The following is a 22,039-nucleotide window of genomic DNA, read 5'->3' as shown; positions in this document are numbered from 1 at the left end:
ACTTCATGCAGCAGAATTTTTCTGCTCGATTCTGCATAGAAATTCTGCGGAGTGAACATAGCCTAAGGCAGGGGTTTACACTGAGAATTTCCGCCTGAAAAGAATTCTGTCAGGAATTTCCCACCTAAAGATTTACAATAGCGTTTCCCAACCAGTATGCCTCCAGCTGTTGCAAAACTACAACTTCCAGCATGCCCGGACAGCCTTTGGCTGTCCGGGCATGCTGGGAGTTGTAGTTTTGCAACAGCTGGAGGCACACTGGTTGGAAAACACAATCTACAGTATAACCTAAACCCATGGTCTCCAAACTGTGTACCTCCAGCTGTTGCAAAACTACAACTCCCAGCATGCCCGGACAGCTGACAAAAGTACGGCAATAAATCTGCTGCAGAACACAATGTTCTATAAATATTCTGGTTTATTCAATAAGTTGTTTATATACATGTATTTTACTAGTTCATTAGACTGCGCCATTCAGGTACATTGCCCAAAACTTCACAAAGGTTTCTGGCTTGAAACCAGCGATGCCGGCGGGTATCTGGAAGGAAGCAAAGAGTCCATGTTTATACACTGAAAAATAAATATTCGACCATAGCAGCCTAAATCTGATCCAACATACAGGTATTACATTTACTTACAAGATGGCGTCTAAAGTAGAACAATATTCTGGCTTTAACTCCTTAAAGGGGTACTACAATTTTTTTTTAAATCAACTGGTGCTATAAAGTTATACAGAGCTGTAAATTACTTCTATTAAAAAATCTTTATCCTTCCAGTACTTATTAGCTGCTGTATACTACAGAGGAAGTGGAGTTGTTCTTTTCATTCTGACCACAGTGCTCTCTGCTGACACCTCTGTCCATGTCAGGAACTGTCCAGAGCAGGAAAGATTTGCTCCTTCTCTGGACAGTTCCTGACATGGACAGAGGTGTCAGACAGAAAAGAACTACACAACTGCCTCTGTTGAATACAGCAGCTGATAAGTACTGGAAGGATTAAGATTTTTTTAATAGAAGTAATTTACAAATCTGTTTAATTTTATGGAACCAGTTGATTTGAAAAAAAATAGTTTCCCACCGGAGTACCCCTTTAAAGGGGTATTCCAGGAAAAACCTTTTTTTCTTATACCAACTGGCTCCAGAAAATTAAACTGATTTATAAATTACTTCTATTAAAAAATCTTAATCCTTTCAATAATTATCAGCTGCTGAAGTTGAGTTGTTTTCTGTCTGACAACAGTGCTCTCTGCTGACATTTCTGCTTGTCTCGGGAATTGCACAGCGTAGAAGAGATTTGCTATGGGGATTTGCTTTTACTCTGGACAGTTCCTGAGACAGGTGTCATCAGAGAGCACTTAGACAGAAAAGAACAACTCAACTTCATCAGCTCATAAGTACTGAAAGGATTAAGATTTTTTTAATAGAAGTAATTTACAAGTCTGTTTAACTTTCTGGAGCCAGTTTGTTTTTTCCTGGATAACCCCTTTAACACTATCAAGTCCATTCTGGTAGTTTATATAGAGCCTGCTACACCCCCAAGATTCAGCCCAACTCCAAATATACTCCAGCTACTTACCAAAACCACTTTCCTCTTAATTTTTGGCTTGCAGGCCACCGTATCGTATAGTGCTTGGTCTCCATCCATCCAGACAAGGTTCTTGATGCCGTCATTCGATTGGAAATCCAATGTGTTCAGCTGCAGCACCATGAAATGGAACAGCTGCCCGTCAGTGCCAACGCTCTGCACTACAACTGGTTGGGGCAAAGTCTTCACATCCTCCTGGTAAAAAACAGAAGATTTACTATAGATGTCTGGTATAGATCCTGAATAGTATTTTTTATTTTACAAGGAGGCACAGAATAGGGTCAGCACTCGTACATATGTGGCTCTCGTGGACAACTATAACCAATACAGATAGAAAGGAACTCACCATTTCATCTTGAATCTCCTCGTGCTGCGTGCCTCTTTGGAATAATTGCACATGTGAACCAACACTGAGGAGATTTAAAGGGGCACTCCGGTGGAAAACAATTTTTTTTATTTTTTTATCAACTAGTGCCAAAAAGTTAAACAGATTTGTAAATTACCATATAGAGAGAGACTCGGCACCACCTAAACTAGCACTTAGGATATTGCAACCCACTCGGTTATCCTGCGTCTTCTCTTGCAACAGCTGGAGGGACTTCAGTGGTGCTCTACGTATGGGACAAGTCCATTCATGCAATAGTAGAGAAAAGAAACGGAGCAACTCACCACACCGACCCAGGTATTCTTTGCAAGTGGTACTTTATTCCAAAGCTTCAACCATGGAAGACAAGCAGGGGAGAGAGTGTAGGACGCGGGGGTATCCTCTCGGTGACGGGACCGTTTGGCGACTAAGCGCTTCGTCAGACCGGGATAGTGAGGTCACGGGAAGGGGAGTGCCTTAAAACAGGTAAGTCTTAGTGACGCCGCAGGTAAACTGCAGGTCATTGGTTCTTTACTCAAATACAAAAACACATGATAAAACATCTTGTACAAACATTAAAAGCAGCTTCCTATCATACGAAAACACAGTACAATAAAATGGAATGTTATAATAGTGCACCATATTCTTGTTTTTCATTAAGTCCTAACGGCCCAGTGGCCTCCGTCCGGACGATCCATCTGGCTTCACTTCTTAGGAGTTGTTGGTGCCTATTCACACCTCTAGGGGGCGTTATCTACACATTCTATTCCTGCAAATCTGATATCATCGGGATTATCGTTATGGTGTGAGCGCATGTGGGCGATAAGACGGGGGGAGCCCCTACTCCGGTGGTCAGTGATTTAAGATGTTCCCTAACTCTATGATAGAGGGGCCGAATAGTCTTCCCCACGTAATATCGTCCACATGCGCAGACCAAACAATAGACCATATAATTCGTCTTGCAGGTAAAGAATTGTTTCAACTGAATGTCATGCCCACCTAGCTTGATCCTATTGCCTTATAATATGACTTTTACTTACACCTTCGGTAACAAGTCCCTTGAGTTCCTGGATGTGCAAATAGACATCATCGACAATTGTATTGTCACCTCAGGATTTAGAAAACCCACATCCAGGAATTCAATACTACACTATGCCTCTTCCCATCCCACACATACAAAAAATGGGATCCCAAAAAGCCAGTTCATTAGACTGAAGAGAATCAATAATAACCCAGACAAATATAAGGAACAAGCAGATGCCCTACAGGACAGGCTAAGAAGAAGGGGACACCCAGATAAAGTACTTAAGGATGCTAGAAGGACTGTGGACCAAATCCCCAGACATTCCCTACTAAACTCACAAAAAAACAAAAACAACAATAATAGGTTTACTTTCACCTTTAAAAATACTAACATGAAAGAAATCAATCCGAAAACATTGGTTTATGTTACAGCAGGACGAGGATCTCAAAACCTTAACAGAACTGGATCCAATTGTAACACATAGAAAAAACATAACTATCCAGGATTTTTCTAATAAAAAGAAAAAAGACCAAAAAACCTAATACTAATTGGTTGACAGACTCTCGTCCTGTAGGTAACTTTGCTTGCGGTTCTTGCAAACAATGTAAAAATAACTTAAAAGGCAATAGGATCAAGCTAGGTGGGCATGACATTCACTTGAAACAATTCTTTACCTGCAAGACGAATTATATGGTCTATTGTTTGGTCTGCGCATGTGGACGATATTACGTGGGGAAGACTATTCGGCCCCTCTATCATAGAGTTAGGGAACATCTTAAATCACTGACCACCGGAGTAGGGGCTCCCCCCGTCTTATCGCCCACATGCGCTCACACCATAACGATAATCCCGATGATATCAGATTTGCAGGAATAGAACGTGTAGATAACGCCCCCTAGAGGTGTGAATAGGCACCAACAACTCCTAAGAAGTGAAGCCAGATGGATCGTCCGGACGGAGGCCGCTGGGCCGTTAGGACTTAATGAAAAACAAGAATATGGTGCACTATTATAATATTCCATTTTATTGTACTGTGTTTTCGTATGATAGGAAGCTGCTTTTAATGTTTGTACAAGATGTTTTATCATGTGTTTTTGTATTTGAGTAAAGAACCAATGACCTGCAGTTTACCTGCGGCATCACTAAGACTTACCTGTTTTAAGGCACTCCCCTTCCCGTGACCTCACTATCCCGGTCTGACGAAGCGATCAGGCGCCAAACGGTCCCGTCACCGAGAGGATACCCCCGCGTCCTACACTCACTCTCCCCTGCTTGTCTTCCATGGTTGAAGCTTTGGAATAAAGTACCACTTGCAAAGAATACCTAGGTCGGTGTGGTGAGTTGCTCCGTTTCTTTTCACTTCTATTGCATGAAGATTTGAAAATTACTTCTATTATAAAATCTTAATTCTTCCAGCACTTATCAGCTGCTATATGCTCCACAGGAAGTTATTTTCTTTTTGAATTTCCTTTCTGTCTGACTACAGTGCTCTCTGCTGACACCTCTGTCCATGTCAGAACTGTCCAGTGCAGGAGCAAATCCCCATAGCAAACTTCTCCTGCTCTAGGCAGTTCCTGACATGGACAGAGGTGTCAGCAGAGAGCACTGTGGTCAGACTGAAAAGAACTCCAGAAAGAAATACAACTTTCTCTGTAGTATACGGCAGCTGATAAGTACTGGAAGGGTTAACATTTTTAAATAGAAGTAATTTACAAATCTGTTTAACTTTCTGGCAACAGTTGATTTAAAAAAATGTTTGTTTTCTGCCGGAGTACCTCTTTAAAGGAGTACTCCGGGATATGAAACTTATCCCCTATCCTAAGGATAAGGGATAAGTTTCAGATCGTGGGGGTCCGACCACTGGGGCCCCCCGTGATCTCCCGTACGGGGCCCCCTCAATACATCTCTATGGGAGAGCCGGAGCGCTGCATTTGGTAGTCTCCGCCTCTGCCATAGAAATGTACTGAGGGGGCGTGTCGGCCATCGTGTCATGTGGTGGTCGAAACGCGCTTTCAGCAAAGATCGAGGGCCCTGTACGAGAGATCGCGGAGGGCCCCCAGCGGCCGGAACCCCCGCGATCTGAAACGTATCCTCTATCCTTAGGATAGGTTTCATATCCCGGAGTTTTCCTTTAAGACTAAAGTAAAGCGCAATAGTTCTCCTTTAAATTGTGAGTGTCGGGATTCCTTTCTATCTATCAAACTGCGAGTCCACCTGGGAATAGGAGCTAGATGTACGAAGAGTGGGAAAGATGGACGAAGAGCAACAATTATACACAGCACAACAGTGACCTAACAAGACGGAGGAACACAATACGCAGAACCATTGTAAGGACACAAGTGAAAACTACACTATACTAGTGCTATATAATTGGAAAACTGGCTGAACTGTAGGCCATTATTTATTTTTTATATTGACTGAACCTAGTCAATATTAGACAATGTCCGGGCAATTGAAATCAATGGATCGGGTGCAGATATGCTGTGGTGTACACCTGCATACCGTTCCACTGGTTTCCCAACGTATGCCGCAAGCATAGAGTAGTTTTTTTTTAGATGTGAACTTAGGGTGCATTCACATCACGATTTTGTCCAACGGTTGGTTCCCCAATACGGTTTTATATATGAAAACCATATGCCACCGTATCAAAAACCGTATATATTGAAACCGTATTCCATACAAAACCGTACACACCAAGATACATTCGGTTGTTTACAGTTTTGTGCTTGTACGGTTTCTTCCCGAACAACAAATCGTAGTCTAGTACAGTTGTGTGTCCTGTTTCAAAACCGTATATGCTCCGCATCCGGTTATTGTTAACAATGAAGTCAATGCAAACCGTATGCAAACTGTGTCAGCAGTGGCATTAGAGCTGGGCGGTACGAGCAAAAACGTGTATCACAGTATTTTTGTGAGTGATGGAGGTTCCACATCACGTCACCCGCAAGCGCTCCTCATCCCCCTATGAGTTGCGGGCCGCCGGCGCTAGAAATCTGTACTGTACTACAAATAATATTTCCCAGGCTGCAAAAATAAAAAAAATAAAACTTTAACTAACCTGCCTACGTTCCCCCATTGCTCTTTTACCGTCTTCACTGTCCTGCGCTGTGGTCCTCTTGCTGTTTCCTTGGGACGGGAAAGTCACAGAGCCGCCAGCCTATCATGGGCCGGGGCGGGACATCGCTGCGGCCGGTGACAGGCTGAGCGCACTGTCATGTATGAAGCCGGCCTGCTCCTTACATGACAGTGGGCTCAGCCTATCAGCAGCCGAGGCGGGACAACACTGCGGCCGGTGATGTTCCCATCATCAGGAACGCAGCGGAGGGACAGTGAGGCCGGTAACGGGGAACGTCGGAAGGTGAGTTAAAGTTTATTTTGTTTATTTTTGCAGCCCGGGCAACGTTATTTGTAGTACAGTACAGATTTCTAGCACTGGCGGCCCGCAACTCATAGGAGGATGAGCAGAGGAGCGCTTGTGGGTGACATGATGTGGCATACGTTTTTTGTATACAGTTTTGTCTTGTACATGCTCAGTAGAAGTGTTGACTCATCTGAAAAGTACTAGAACTTTTCCTTGAATTTTAATTAAACAAAAAAAATTTCTTTATTTGAAAATGTTTTTTTTAAATGTATACTTTTTTTTTTTTTACAAAAACTGATGCACCCGGACATCAAAATTCAAACCGTATAGGTTTTAAAATAGGAGCATGAGTTTGCATACTGTTTTGTCAGTTTTTAAAGCATACTTTTTCCTTAAAAAACAAACAAACAAAAACAAAAAACTGATTCAGAGCAGTATGGCGAAATCGTGATGTGAATGCACCCTAAGCATAACACAACCCTGGAAGTGTAATTAGCATCTTACCCCAAAGAGGATTCGGGCTTTAGCTACGGCGCCCCCAAAGGCTATCATAATCATTTTAGCCCTCAGCTGGTCCGGACTGAACTTTGCTCTGGTGCTACAGGGTTCAGTGAGGTAAACAGTATGGAGGTTGGGATACGGGAACCCATCCTTAAAACCTGCAATGGAGATGCAAACATGTCACACACAGAAATAAGAAAAATCATCATCATTAAAGGGGTCCTCCCCCCTAGACATCTTATCCCCTATCTAAAGGATAAGGGATAAGATATCTGATCGTGGGGGTCCCCTGCGACCTCTCCTGCAGCACCCCCGTTCATGAGCAGCACAGAGCGAAGATCGCTCCGTGGCTGATGACGGGAAGTACAGGGGCCGGAGTATCGTGACAACACGGCCCCGCCCCCTTGTGACATCACGGACTTGCATTGAGGGTGCAGTGCGTGACGTTACAAGGGGGCGGAGCCATGACATCACGATACTCCGGCCCCTGTATTGCCCGTCATCAGCCACGGAGCCAACTTAACTCCATACAGCTGATGACTCGGGGGGGGGGGGGGGGGGGTCTGCAGGAGAGATCGCGGGGGTTCCCAGCGGCAGGACCCCCCGCAATCAGACATCTTATCCTTTGGAGAGGGGATAAAATGTCTAGGGGCAAAGTACCCTTTTAACTCTTTAATCGTTGCATTCCAAGAGCCGTAAGTTTTTGATGTTTCCATTGACGTAGATGTATTTCAGCCAGTTATGTGTATTTTAGTTTCAAACAGATCAAGTTTATTGAAAACAAAACATAGCTTCAGGAGAAGCAATAAGTCTGGGATGCAACGCAGCACAAATAAAGGGAAAAGATACAAAATATATATATAATTGAAGGTAGACAGTGGGTACAGGAGGGGCAAAATAGTTATTAGGGATCGACCGATATCTGTTTTTTAGGGCCGATACCGATACTGATAATCAGTGGAGGTTAGGGCCGAAAGCCGATAACTTATACCGATATTCCGGTATAAGTTATCGGCTATTTATCCCCCCGCGACACCGCTGCAGATCATTGATTTAAAGCGGGCACTTTAAATCAATGCACTGCAGTGGCTTTTGCGGTGCCATAGGCCGCCGCCACCACCCGCTTCTCTCCCCCTACCTGTCAGGGTGGTCCGGGCCATCCTTCCTTCCTGTAGTGTCCGGCGGCATTCCGGGTGGAGGGTGAACCGGTCCGGGCTGTCCTTCTCCAGGGGTCATCTTCTCCACTCCGGGCAGGCTCCGGCCTAGTAACGCAGCATAGACGGCGTAGCGGCGTCTATGCAGCATACTAGGCCGGAGCCTGCCCGGAGTGGAGAAGATGACCCACGGAGGACAGCCCGTACCGGTTCACCCTCCACCCGGTATGCCGCCAGACACTACAGGAAGGATGGATGGCCCGGACCACCCCCATTACGGGTAAGTTTAATTTTTTTTTTCATTGACTCGGAGGGTGGGGGAGGGGCCCGACCGGTATAGCGGTATGGGCAAAAATCCATACCGGTATACCGCCCAGCACTACGGTGGGGGGTGCAACGCGGTGCGGTGGGTCGGGGGGGTGGTCGCGGTGCGGGGGCATTATTGGCAAGGTAATTGCCGATACCGATAATGCCATACCGATAATCGGTCGATCCCTAATAGTTATGTCTATTTTTATAGCATTCCATGCAAAGAAAGGTAGTAATAACGGAGCACTCACCCCAAAATTCGATGCAAGCAGGTACTTCTTTATTTCAAGATGTTCAAGTGGAGGACATCATGTTGTGTTGTGCGGGGGGCTTAGTGATCACACGGGGCGGAGCCCCGTGTGATCACTAAACCCCTTGCACAACACCTTCTTCCTTCCCTGCTTTTATGATGTCCTCCACTTGAAAATCTTGAAATAAAGAAGTACCTGCTTGCATCGAATTTTGGGGTGAATGCCCCGTTACTACTACTTTTCTTCGCATGGAATATTATATTGGACTATGTCTATACGTGTAGCACCATCCGCATACACAGAGTACATTCCGAGAGCGGTGGCCATCTTGTATTGAGGCACCTGTTTTTTGGATTCACAAAGTGGTTGTGCCAGGATTCTTTCTTTCTTTCTGGATAAGAGTCTATCCATTTTTATAGCGCTTTAGGGTACCTATAAATGTACCTTTTTTAGGATTTTGTTTCTCCCTTGCTCATTGTGCCAAATGAAAAAATATATATATAATACATTTACTCTCTGGGTTATTACAATTATGGTCATACTAAGGGGGAGATGTACCAATGCGTGTTCCGCTACACACGTTTTTAAAACTAACTTACTAGACTGAAGTTATGTGTACATGCACTTCATTTATTAACCCCTTAAGGACCAGGCCCATTTTATTTTTGCATTTTTGTTTTTTCCTCCTCGCCTTCTAAAAATCATAACTCTCTTATATTTCCATCCACAGACCCATATGAGGGCTTGTTTTTTGCGACACCAATTGTACTTTGTAATCACATCACTAATTTTACCATAAAATGTACGGCGCAACCAAACAAATATTATTTATGTGGGAAAATTGAAAATAAAACCGTAATTTAGCAAATTTTGGAAGGTTTTGTTTTCACGCTGTACACTTTCCGGTAAAAGGGACATGTGTTCTTTATTCTGTGGGTCAATACGATTAAAATGATACCCATGTTGTATGCTTTTCTATAATTGTACCGCTTATAAAGAATCTCAAACCATTTTAACAAAATTAGTATGTTTGAATTTGCCCTATTTTGACCACCTATAACTTTCTCATTTTTCCGTATATGGGGCGATATGAGGGCTCATTTTTTGCGCCATGATCTGTAGTTTTTATCAGTACCACTTTTGCTTCGGTTTTACTATTTATAAATTTGTTATACATTTTTTGGGAATAAAATGTGACAAAAAAGCAGCAATTTTTGACTTTTTTTACGTTTACACCGTTCACCGTAGGGGATAATTAACAATATATTTTTCAAGTTCATACTTTTACGCATGCGGCGATACCAAATATGTGTATTAATAATTTTTTTAACGCTTTTTTGGGGGTAAAATGGGAAAAACAGATGTTTTACTTTTTTATTGGGGGAGGGGATTTTTCAATTTTTTTACTTTTTAATTTTTACACTTTTTATGTCCCCATAGGGGACTATTCATAGCAATTAGTTGATTGCTAATACTGTTCAGTGCTATGTATAGGACATAGCACTGATCAGTGTTATCGGTCATCTTCTGCTCTGGTCTGCTCGATATCAGACCAGAGCAGAAGACCCCGGAAGACAGCCGGAGCCAGGTGAGGGGACCTCCGGCCGCCATGCTGGATAATCGGATCCCCGCGGCAGCGCTGCGGGCGATCCGATCTTCCATTCAAAGTACCGTACTGCCGCAGATGCCGTGATCTGTATTGATCACGGCATCTGAGGGGTTAATGGCGGACATCCGCGCCATCGCGGATGTCCGCCATTACCGGCGGGTCCCTGGCTGCCGATAGCACACACTGGGTGCGACCTTGAACGCCTTAACGACAATGGACGTAAATGTACGTCATGGTGACGTGGTACTTAGCGCACCATGACTTACATTTACGCGCCGCCATGATCGCGAGCACCGCTCCGGTGCTCGCGATCATGGCGGCGCGTAAATGTAAGTCATGGTGCGCTAAGTACCACGTCACCATGACGTACATTTACGTCCATTGTCGTTAAGGGGTTAAAAGTCGCACCCAGTGTGATGAATCTGGCCCACGTGCACATGTGTGAGATTTTTGCTTCTGTGCAGTTGTTGTAAGAGAAAAGATGGCTGTGGTATTGGTTTCGCATCATTTGGAGCCCTCTGCCACAAAATTTGCAACATTTGGAGAAAAGTTGCACATGATGAATTCCCAACGACTTCAAAGTCAAAGGGCAAAATCGTTCCAAGAAAGTTTGTCAAAAATCCCTTCAGGACAAAAAGTCGCCAAACTATCGATGTGCCAAATATGTGCCTTATACCCCCTCCAACAGATGGGTAACATGCGAGACTAATTCCCCCTAAATGTGTTTTTCTTTGAGTGTTTTACTACACTTTTTTATATATATTAGTGTAATAATAATTCTTTATATAACGCAAACACTTAAATTGGTCCTTATCCCCCACTAGGGCTAACAGCCTAAATTCACCTATTGATACGTTTCGTTTCGAAGCGTGGAAGGAAACCGGAAACCCATGCAAAAAATGGGGAGAACATACAAACTCCTTGCAGATATTGGCCTTGGTGAGATTTGAACCACCAAACCACTGTACTGCCCGATAAATATACCTGTTAAGGTAAAGATGGATGGCATACACTGGGGGCTTCATTAGGCCCTTGGCTATGATGGAACCCTACTGGCACACCCATCTGCATCACCCATCTGCTTCCTATGAGCTACTGTGGTCATCACTGATTGTGGCATCTAAGGGGTTTAACAACCAGGATCAGAGGCTCTTCAGATCCCGGCTGTTAGAGTAGAAATCTGGACGTCATTGGACAACCGAGCGCCCGCACTGCGTTGGACTGCTAAGCAGTGCTTAGACTAGACTGCGTTCAAAAAGACCCACACCCTCTTTATTAAATATAAAACATAATCCAGTTCTCACCCCCCTCTCCAGTAGGCGTCAGCATGAAAGACCATAAGAAATTAAAAACATGGCGCATCAGGCCTGACCCGTTTCGGTCTCACGTCCTTAATCATAGAGGGTCTATGATTAAGGTCATGAGACTGAAACACGTCAGGCCTGATGCAATGTTTTTTAATGTCGTGTGGACTGTTTACATATTTTTATATGGATTTATATGGATTAATTTAATTTAAAAAAAGGCTAAGACTTTATCCAGAGCCATGCTGCTGAATTAGTTTTACTATATTGGTGGATCTATTTGTTGGCCATTGCTCATGGTCTTTCGTGCTGATGCCTATTGGAAAGAAAGTGAGAGCTGGATAAGGTGTAAAACATTTTTTACTTTTTTTATTATTATTTTTTTTAAGATACCCTGGTGACTGCATTAAAGGGGTACTCCAGTGGAAAACTATTTTTATTTATTTATTTATTTTTTTTAAATCAACTGGTGCAAGAAAGTTACAGATTTGTAAATTACTTCTATAAAAAAAAATCTTAATCCTCCGAGTACTTATTAGCTGCTGAATTCTACAGAGGAAAATCTTTTCTTTTTGGAACACAGTGCTCTCTGCTGACATCACAAACACAATGCTCTCTGTTGACATCTCTGTCCATTTTAAGAACTGTCCAGAGTAGGAGAAAATCCCCATAGCAAACATGCTGCTCTGGACAGTTCCTAAAATGAACAGAGATGTCAGCAGAGAGCACTGTGGTCAAAAAAGAAAATAATTTCCTCTGTAGTATTCAGCAGCTAATAAGTACTGGAAGGATTAAGATTTTTTAATAGAAGTAATTTACAAATCTGTACCCACCGAAGTGGGTAAGTCCATTTTCTAAGTACTTTTTGCAGGACTCAAAAGAATTTGGAAATAGACTGAATGTAATCACTTGTAGACCGCATTTGGTCTATTAAACTGAATGGGCCTGCCATGGTATACATAGGTATAGCTTTCCAAAGTATACCACAGACCTCAGAGAGCCCTTTTTCAAAAAATGTGAACATAGCCAAAACCAGTGTTTTCTGACCAGTTTGTCCCCAGCTGTTGCAAAACTACAACTCCCAGTATGCTCGGACAGCCAAAAGATGTCTGGGCATGCTAGGAGTTGTAGTTGTGCAACAGCTGGAGGCACTCTGGTTGGAAAATGCCCGCACTGTTTGTCACGACCTGCTAATGCCAATGTCTGCATGGAAAAGGGCAGAATCTCCTCTGTTTGAGGGAGAATATATTAAGTAGAGATGAGCAAACTTACAGTAAATTCAATTCGTCACGAACTTCTCGGCTCGGCAGTTGATGATTTATCCTGCATAAATTAGTTCAGCTTTCAGGTGCTCCCGTGGGCTGGAAAAGGTGGATACAGTTCTAGGAGACTCTTTCCTAGGAATGTATCCACCTTTTTCAGCCCACCGGAGCACGTGAAGGCTGAACTAATTTACGCAGGAAAAGTCATCAACTGCCCAGCCGAGAAGTTCGTGACGAATCGAATTTACTGTAAGTTCGCTCATCTCTAATATTAAGCATAGCCCTAGTACAGAGTTTCCCAATCAGTGTGCCTCCAGCTGTTGCCAAACTACAATTCCCAGCATGCCCGGACAGCCAAAGGCTGTCCGGGCATGCTGGGAGTTGTAGTTTGCCAACAGCTGGAGGCACCCTGGTTGGGAAACACTGACTTAGTACAAAAAGAAAAAGTTTTGGGTGGAGGTGTGCTAAATCCCGCTTTTCTGGGCATGACGCAGTGAGGGCTTTGACATGAATCACTCCGAACTGAAAAAAAATTATTTTTAAAGAGTCACAATTACGCCAATAAAACATATAAAAGAATAGTAATTTACTCAAAGCCGGAAACTGGCCGTACCTATATCGTTTTTTTCCTCATACACATTTACTTCTTGTAGATCAATAGCAGGCGACAGTGGATGGAGGGATTCCAGAACATGCGGCTCAGTGGCTTGGATTTCACTGGAGGAAGCCAGAGGTTCTAGTGGGGTCTTGGCGCAAATCAGAGAACCATTAGTACCTCTTATATGGTAAATAGTAGAGTCTGCAAAATAGTAAGAAAGTATGCATTGGAGGAACGCCTGGTGAGACCACACCTAAACTAAAATCGGTCATATAAGGAGATTATGGTGAGCTAGGATTGGTCTGCATGAAAGGGTTTGTCCAGTTTATCTTGGGGAATTCGGAGTTAAAGGGGTGTTTTTAAATCAACTGGTGCCAGAAAGTTGTACAGCTTTGTAAATTACATCTATTTAAAAATCTTAATCCATCCAGTACTTATCAGCTGCTGTATGCTACAGAGGAAGTTGTGTAGTTTTCTCCAGGGTGGCAACAGTGCTCTATGCTGACACCTCTGTGTCAGCAGAGAGCAGGGTGGTCAGACGGGAAGGAACTACACAACTTATACAGCAGCTGATAAGTACTGGAAGGATTAAGATTTTTGAATAGAAGAAATTTACAAATCTGTATAACTTTCTGGCACCAGTTGATTTGAAAACATTTTTGTTGCCGGACTGAAAGCCGTGGTCTGTTAGGGTTTTTCGGTCAGGCAACAAAACCGGATACGGTTCCAAAAAAAAAGAGCCAACCAGAGTTACTAGCTGACTCCGTCTGGCTCATTCAAATGAATCGGGAGAGGCATGGGTCCGGCTGAGAATTGGCGGTGGCCGGTATGCAAATTCTCCCGCCGGATCGGGCCGCTGTTTTCCCAAAAAAGTCATTTGAAAGCACCCTAAGATGCACATAAGGTTAACCTTCATAGGATTGGGGTTTATAGACAGAGCTTACCCTTATGCCAGGAAGTTGCCAGTTTCCAGTTCTCCACAAATGTCCTCTGTGACAGCGAGGGATATGTACAGTGTTGTGTTCGGCACAAATGGAGGAGGCTTTCCAGCAGCTTTGGACTTCAACAAACAAGAAAAATAAGTATTAAAATGATGATTATTTACAACAATAAATAATTAAATAAAAATAAATAAAGCGCAACTGAAGTGAATGGAACGTTTAAAGTGGTACTCCGCTCCTAGACATTTTATCCCCAATCCGAAGGATAGCAGATAAAATGTCTGACCGCGAGGGTCCTGCCACTGCGAACCCCACGTGATCTCCTGCACGCCACGCCACTAACATGTCCCAAAACTGCTCTTGGTGTGTGAACAGGATTTAAAGGGGTACTCCGCCCCTAGACATCTTATCCCCTATCCAAAGGAGGGGATTCCGACGCTGGGAACCTCCGCAATCTCCTGCACACCACCCCAGCATGCTGAACTATTCGTACCGAACGCTGGGTTCAGAGCCGTGGTCGTGACATCACGACATGCCACTCCCTTCCATTCATGTCTATTGGAGGGGGCATGGCGTGACATCACAACCACGGTTCCGAACCCAGCGCTCAAAATGATAAATTCAGCATGGCGAGCAGGAGATTGCAAAGGTTCCCAGCAGCCGGATCCCCTCCCTTGGATAGGGGATAAAATGTCTAGAGGCGGAGTACCCCCCCTTTAAATCCTGTTCACACACCAAGAGCAGTTTTGGGACACGTTAGCTTATTTCCCTCCTTAGTAATCTAATACACAATGTTGGACCCTCATAATCAGACACCCATTAGTGTCTATGGTGGTAAAACTCCTTTAAAAAGGTACATTTACACGGGTGCGCATCTGCCGAGGATGTGCTGCCGGCATACACAGAGTTAAGGCAGAGCAAGCTCCTTACTGCTGCCGTAGCTTTGTGTGCCGCTCGTATTTGTGGATTTCCCACCAGCAGTCACAGAACTAAGGCAGCAGCAGGGAGTTTGCTCTACCTTAAAGTGTACCTGTCACCAACAAAAACTTTTGGTATAATGTAGATAATACCATTATATGTATATTTGTAATATACATTGATTAAAAAATGTGTATATTTTTGGGTGAAAAAATGCTGTCCCTGCATCTACTGCCTGTGTGTGTCTATGAGGAGTCCAAATACAGGAAGTGAGGGCACCAGAAGAAGGGCTCCGTGCAGAGCCTGGCTTGTCAATCATCCTGCTGTGTGAGCCAGGGGCATGTCATAGACTCAGTGCACAAAGCCCCGCTTGTCCTCAGTGCACAGGGCCCTGCTTATCTACCCTCACTTCCTGTGTTTGGACTCCTCAAAGAGACACACAAACAATAGCTGTAATATACACATTTTTTAATCAATGTATATTACAAATATACATATAATGGTATTATCTACATTATATCAAAAGGTTTTGTTGACGACAGGTACACTTAAAAGGAATACTGTAGTGCAAAATATCTTATCCCCTATCTGAATCCCTTAGGGGATAAGTTATAGATCGCGGGGGCTCCGACTGTTGGGACCCCCCTCGATCTCCTGTACGGGGCCCTGGCAGTCCATATGAAGGGAGCATGCCATCCCAGCATGATGCAGCAGCTGACATGCCCACTTCCTGCCGACTGCCAGAGCCCTGTACAGGAGATCGCAGGGGGTCCCAGCGGTCGGACCCCCGTGATCTATAACTTATAATTACTAATAAGTTATTTTGCACTTCAGTATTCCTTTAACTCTGTGTGTGCCAGCAGCGCATCCGCAGCGTTAAATACGCTGCAGATGCCCTCCCATGTGAACATACCCTTAAAGATGTTGTCTCATGAATGCAACCCTTGTCCATATGCTCTACTAGGGTATTTGAATGTCACTGAGGGTGATCCTCCTCATGGGACCTTTCTCTACAAGCCAGAACACAGAGCACCTTCCATTCTTGCGGACTTCAGTTGTGTTTGTATTACACTGACAGCTATGTAATACCAGGTTAGCTACATCCCCCGGGTTGTCCCTGGCAGGACAGGTCACTAATGCCACCTTCCTCATTTTCCTATTCCATTTATCCAGTGTCATGGACTGGTAATATTTGGGGTCTCACACTCACCAGTACTCCTCTCTCTCTCTTATTTCTTCGGTGGTGCTCCATAGGCAGGCACTGGAAATAGCATTGTGCACCAGCTCTTCATGATTGGGGAATGTATAGGCCGGGTCTTCACATAGTTTCAAGATCCTCTGAGGTAATCCTTCAATTAACTTGGACTTTGTCAGCCATAGTGCCTGCTTCACACCTGAACAGAGAGATGGAGAAAGATGTGCACAAAGTGTCTTATTTATGAACTAAACTAGGAATACAAAAAAAAGCAATATGGCAGGATGCATGGCAGACCACAGAAATAAAGACATTCTGCCCAAAAATATTCTGAGCAGAATTCATCTTGCAGAAGCCTGAAAAAGTTCCTGCCTGCTATTATAGAAAGGCATCACACTTTCTGGGTATGGGACTGTATACAGTCATGCCCATAAATGTTGGCACCCCCGAAATTTTTCTAGAAAATGAAGTGTTCCTCACAGAAAAGGATTATGGTAACACATGTTTTGCTATACACATGTTTATTCCTTTGTGTGTATTGGAACTAAACCAAAAAAAGCAAACTGGACATAATTTCCCACCAAACTCCCCAAATTATTGGCACCCTTTCAAAATTGTGGAAAAATAAGATTGTTTCAAGCATGTGCTGCTTCTTTAAACTCACCTGGGGCAAGTAACAGGGGTGGGCAATATAAAAATCGCACCTGAAGCAGATAAAAAGGAGAAAAGTTCATTTCCAGAGATCTAGATTAAAAGGAGAAAAGTCCAACTCCAGAGATCTAGATTTGCCTTTGTCCACAGTGTGCAACATTATCAAGAAGTTTGCAACCCATGGCACTGTAGCTACTCTCCCTGGGTGTAGACGGAAGAGAAAAATTGATGAAAGGTGCCAACGCAGGATAGTGGATAAGCAGCCCCAAACAAGTTCCAAATATATTCTAGCTGTCCGGCAGGCTCAGGAAGCATCAGTGTCATTGCGAACTGTCGACATTAAAAAGAAATGAAACGCTATGTCAGGAGACCCAGGAGGACCCCACTGCTGACACAGAGACATAAAAAAGCAAGACTACATTTTGCCAAAATGAACTTGAGTAAGCCAAAATCCTTCTGGGAAACCGTCTTATGGACAGATGAGACCAAGATAGAGCTTTTTGGTAAAGCACATCATTCTACGGTTTACCGAAAACGGAATGAGGCCTACAAAGAAAAGAACACAGTACCTGCAGTGAAATATGGTGGAGGCTCAAAGATGTTTTGGGGTTGTTTTGCTGCCTCTGGCACTGGGTACCTTGAATGTGTACAAGACATCATGAAATCTGAGGATCACCAATGGATTTTGGGTCGCACTGTACAGCCCAGTGTCAGAAAGCTGGGTTTCCGTCCGAGATTTTGGGTCTTCCAGCAAGACAATTACACCAAACATACATCAAAAAGCCCCCAGAAATAGATGGCAACAAAGCGCTGGAGAGTTCTGAAGTGGCAGCAATGAGTCCAGATCTAAATCCCATTGAACACCTGTGGAGAGATCTTAAAATTGCTGTTAGGAAAAGGCGTCTTCCAATAAGAGAGATCTAACGCAGTTTGCAAAGGAAGAGTGGTCCAACATTCCGCCTGAGAGGTGTAAGAAGCTTATTGATGGTTATAGGAAGCCACTGATTTCAGTTATTTTTTCCAAAGGGTGCGCAACCAAATATTAAGTTATAGGTGACAATAATTTTGTCCAGACCATTTTTGGAGTTTGGTGACATTATGTCCAATTTGCTTTTTTTCCTCCCTTTTTTGGTTTAATTCCAATACACCCAAAGGGAATTAACATGTGTATAGCAAAACGTGTTACTGCAATCCTTTTCTGTGAGAAATACTTCATTTTTTAGAAAAATTTCAGGGGTGCCAACATTTACGGCCATGACTGTAGGTTCCAGAGGCCAAATCACCAATCTGATCGAGCAGCTGTGGGAAGTGCTGGTAAAAAATATTTGAACCATAGAGGTCGCACCTCACAACTTACAGGACATAAAGGATCTGCTGCATCAAGGAACTTCAGAGACAGGGCAGTACTGGGGGTTGTTCTGTCAGGGCCCGGAAGATCAAAAGGGGCCCTCGCTTCTGGCTCTACCCCCTTCCCCTGCAATGTCTGGGGGCCCCGTTCAGAGGTCTTGTGGAATCTAGGCCTTATATGCAAAAATAAGAAAGGAGTAGTTGCCAGTAGCAACAGTCAGCTAAGAAGTGGGTTTAACCCTTTAGGGGCATGACGTTATTTGCATTGTAAGCAAGCGCTTGTCATTTCGCAATGATTTTACCTCTAATATTGGGGTTACCCGCAGATCACAGACAGACACAGGTGACCGAACTTCCGCACATATCCAGTGTTGCAAAGCTTTTTGCCCTTACAGCATGTATTCACAGTAGCCTAATATAAAAGTATTTTTACACCCATATTATGACTGTAAGTCCTCAGATATTTGAGGACCTAAAGTGACAGCTGTCAAATAAGACCTTCTGGATGTAATATTGATGTAAAAACATGTCCGTATTAAAGGAGAACTGTAGTGCAATATAACTTCTCCCCTATCGAAGGATAGAGGAAAAGTTATAGATCACGGGGGTCCGACTGCTGGGACCCCCGCAATCTCCTATACCGAGCCACGGCATAGAGGTAGATGAAGTGTCGTGTCTTCCGTGGCTTCCTGCTGGGGACGACACAGCGCTTCCTGCAGACTGCCGCGGCCCCGTACAGGAGATCGCGGGGGGGCCCCAGAGATCTAATATTTATATTATAAGTTATATTGCACTACAGTTCTCGTTTAAGGTTGTATGAACCGAGCCTTAGTCACACTATAATAAAATTATTTGGTATATTTCCCATCCACCATTCGCTGACACTTATTCCTGTAGATTAGGGAAAAGTTGTTAAACACTAGAGTACCCCTTTAAACGCTGGATACACTTAAAAAATTCTAATTGGTTGCTATGGCCAACAAAGGAGACTTATCAAAGCTGCCTGGTGTTATCCATAGCAACCAATCACAGCCCAGCTTTCATTTTAAAATGATAGGTTGCTATAGGCAACGACTTCAGTTTTATTTCAGACACTTTTGATAGGTAAGCCCACGTGACGTCACCAGTACACGCACACCTCCTCCATAGCGGGCGCCGTGACGTCACGTTGAGGGGGGGGGGGTTCACTCGGGGGGTCTTGCCCCTCTCCATACCTCCCAGCAGCCGGCACTTGGGGTTGAAGACATAGGAGGGCTGCTCCTTATACAGCGCCATCTCCTGGGCTGGCGGGCAGCGGTAATACTGCGGGTTCCAGTTCATCTCGAAGCGGGGAAACTGGGGCCGCGCCAGCCAGGGGACATAGTAACAGCGGTCGGCATAGGTGATGCGCTCCAGCCCCGGGATCTCCATGGGTTCCTTCCTCTGCCGGGGCTGCACATCCTTCCTCCTGCTGCGGGGGGCGCTGATACTCAGGCACCGGAGGCCGCTTGTCCGGGCACAGGGCAAACCGGCCGCAGACATTGAGTGTGTGAGCATGGAGGCCGCCATCTTGGCGCGCTAGGGATGATGGGTAGTGACCTGTCAATGTCTATGGAGCGGGCTGTATCCGGTGTGAGTACAGATCGGGGGGAGAGGGTCTGACCCTATACACAGTAATGGTTATTATCACTTCTACACTGTTCTCCAACCTGGGGCTCTTCTACTGTTGTTAAAACTACAAATCCCAGCAAGTCCTGACAGCCTATATATATATATATATTATGCCAAGAAGCCAGCGCTGCCCGATCTTCCTACCTAATCCTTGTGGTAGAGGAAAAGTTGAACAGTCGGCACATACAGTAGTATCCTGCAAAGTTGTGTTCAGTCATTTCGTTTACATTAAAATCTGCAGCATAAAATCTGCAGATTCCAATGCTGCACATCAAATATGCGCAGGATACTGTACGTGTGAGTAAAGTCCCGGCAAATCTCTGCAGCCTGAGAGTAACAATCAGTAGATATACTAGAGGTCCCATAGGATTGCTTGGGACTACAGAGAAAGATTCCCCCCCCCCCCCCCCCCCTTACATAATGGGGTTAATTTAACTCTATTATTAGTTGTTATATATCAGTTATTAGTGTGTATTATTATATATATTTATTTACTTTTTACTAAAACAGAAAGGACTCTCACGTTTTCACCTTATTACGGTCGTGCGGATACCTAATTACTGTAGGTTTTGAAGGTACAAGAAAATGTATTTTATTCTAAATTAAGACATTTCTTTTTTTGTGTTTTGTCTCGTAATCAGGAAGAAGAGAGAAGATCTGGACCGAGCCAAAAGGGAGCTGTGGGGAACTGTAGGTAAGTGTGAGGTTTTTTTTTCTACTTTTGACTGGCCCGAGCTACATATTAAAGGGGTACTCCGGTTAAAACCTTTCTTCTTTTAAATCAACTGGTGGCAGAAAGTTAAACATATTTGTAAATTACTTCTATTAAAAAATCTTAATCCTTCCTGTACTTATTAGCTGCTGAATACTACAGAGGAAATTCTTTTCTTTTTGGAATGCTCTCTGATGACATCACAAGCACAGTTCTCTCTGCTGACGTTATTATAATAATAATAACGCTTTATTTATTGTTGTCCTTAGTGGGATTTGAACCCAAGTCCCCAGCACTGCAAGGCAGCAGTGCTAACCACTGAGCCACCATGTTGCCCTTAGCATACATCTGCTATGCATGGTTGCTAAAATGGACAGAGATGTCAGCAGAGAGCACTGTGCTCGTGATGTCATCAGTGTTCCAAAAAGAAAGGAATTTCCTCTGTAGCATTCAGCAGCTAATAAGTACTGGAAGGATTAAGATTTTTTAATCCTTCCAGTATTTATCAGCTGCTGTATGTTCTTTTCGTTTTGAATTTCCTTTCTGTCTGACCACAGTGCTCTCTGCTGACACCTCTGTCCATTTTAGGAACTGTCCAGAGCAGAAACAAATCCCTATAGCAAACCTCTCCTGCTCTGGACAGTTCCTGACATGGACAGAGGTGTCAGCAGAGAGCACTGTGGTCAGACAGAAAGGAAATCCGAAAAGAAAAGAACTTCCTGTGGAGCAAATAGCAGCTGATAAGTACTGGAAGCATTAAGATTTTTAAATAGAAGTAATTTACAAATCTGTTTAACTTTCTGCCACCAGTTGATTTAAAAGAAAAAAGGTTTTCACCGGAGTACCCCTTTAATGTTTATGCAAGCATCAGAATATCCCCTTACAGGAGAACTCCAGCAGGTGTTTTTTTTTTTCTTTTCTAATTATGTCCATTGATGTCATGCCCCCTCCCATAGACTTGCATTGAGGGGGCGGGTCATGATGTCACGAGGGGACGGGGCCATGACATCACAAAGCCGGCTCTAAGCATTCGTAACATTTTGATCCGAATGCTGAGCAGCGGAGTACCCATTTAAAGCAGAACTCCAGAATACAAAAATTGTCGCCCATAATGCCGGCAGTAAAAAAAATAAAGAGATACATACCTTCCTTCGCTCCCCTGGTGCCTCCGGTAACCCACTCCGGTCTCCGCCGCGATCCTCTTCCTGGTTGCTGGTGGTCGGAGAGTCATACTGTGCTCAGCCAATCACCGGCCGCAGTGAAGTCCCGACTCGGGCGGCCATAGGCTGAGCGGCAGTGTGAGA

At 44.0% G+C, this 22,039-nt stretch overlaps 2 protein-coding genes across 4 annotated transcripts in view; one reads left to right on the top strand and one right to left on the bottom strand.

The window, feature by feature from the left end:
• Positions 1-406: 406 nt before the first annotated feature.
• Positions 407-19,979, bottom strand: MRPL37 (mitochondrial ribosomal protein L37). Its single transcript, XM_056532165.1, has 7 exons — positions 19,588-19,979; positions 16,391-16,574; positions 14,266-14,381; positions 13,337-13,522; positions 6,838-6,992; positions 1,576-1,779; positions 407-538 (listed from the first exon to the last, which is right to left on the bottom strand). The coding sequence occupies exons 1-7, from the start codon at positions 19,919-19,921 to the stop codon at positions 461-463; spliced, it is 1,257 nt and encodes a 418-aa protein (XP_056388140.1). The 5' UTR covers positions 19,922-19,979; the 3' UTR covers positions 407-460.
• The window catches only part of LOC130283033 (NADH-cytochrome b5 reductase-like), a 17,004-nt gene continuing 14,499 nt past the window's right edge, over positions 19,535-22,039 (top strand). The window contains exons 1-2 of one of the 3 annotated variants that reach the window (XM_056532166.1): positions 19,535-19,669; positions 20,665-20,717. The gene's annotated coding sequence lies outside the window, so the exon portion shown is untranslated. The other 2 variants (XM_056532168.1, XM_056532167.1) reach the window with 2 other exon arrangements.

The sequence above is a fragment of the Hyla sarda genome, chromosome 7, assembly GCF_029499605.1.
Source record: "Hyla sarda isolate aHylSar1 chromosome 7, aHylSar1.hap1, whole genome shotgun sequence".
NCBI classification, from domain to species: Eukaryota; Metazoa; Chordata; class Amphibia; order Anura; family Hylidae; genus Hyla; species Hyla sarda.
This window is presented reverse-complemented; position numbering and strand designations above follow the sequence as displayed.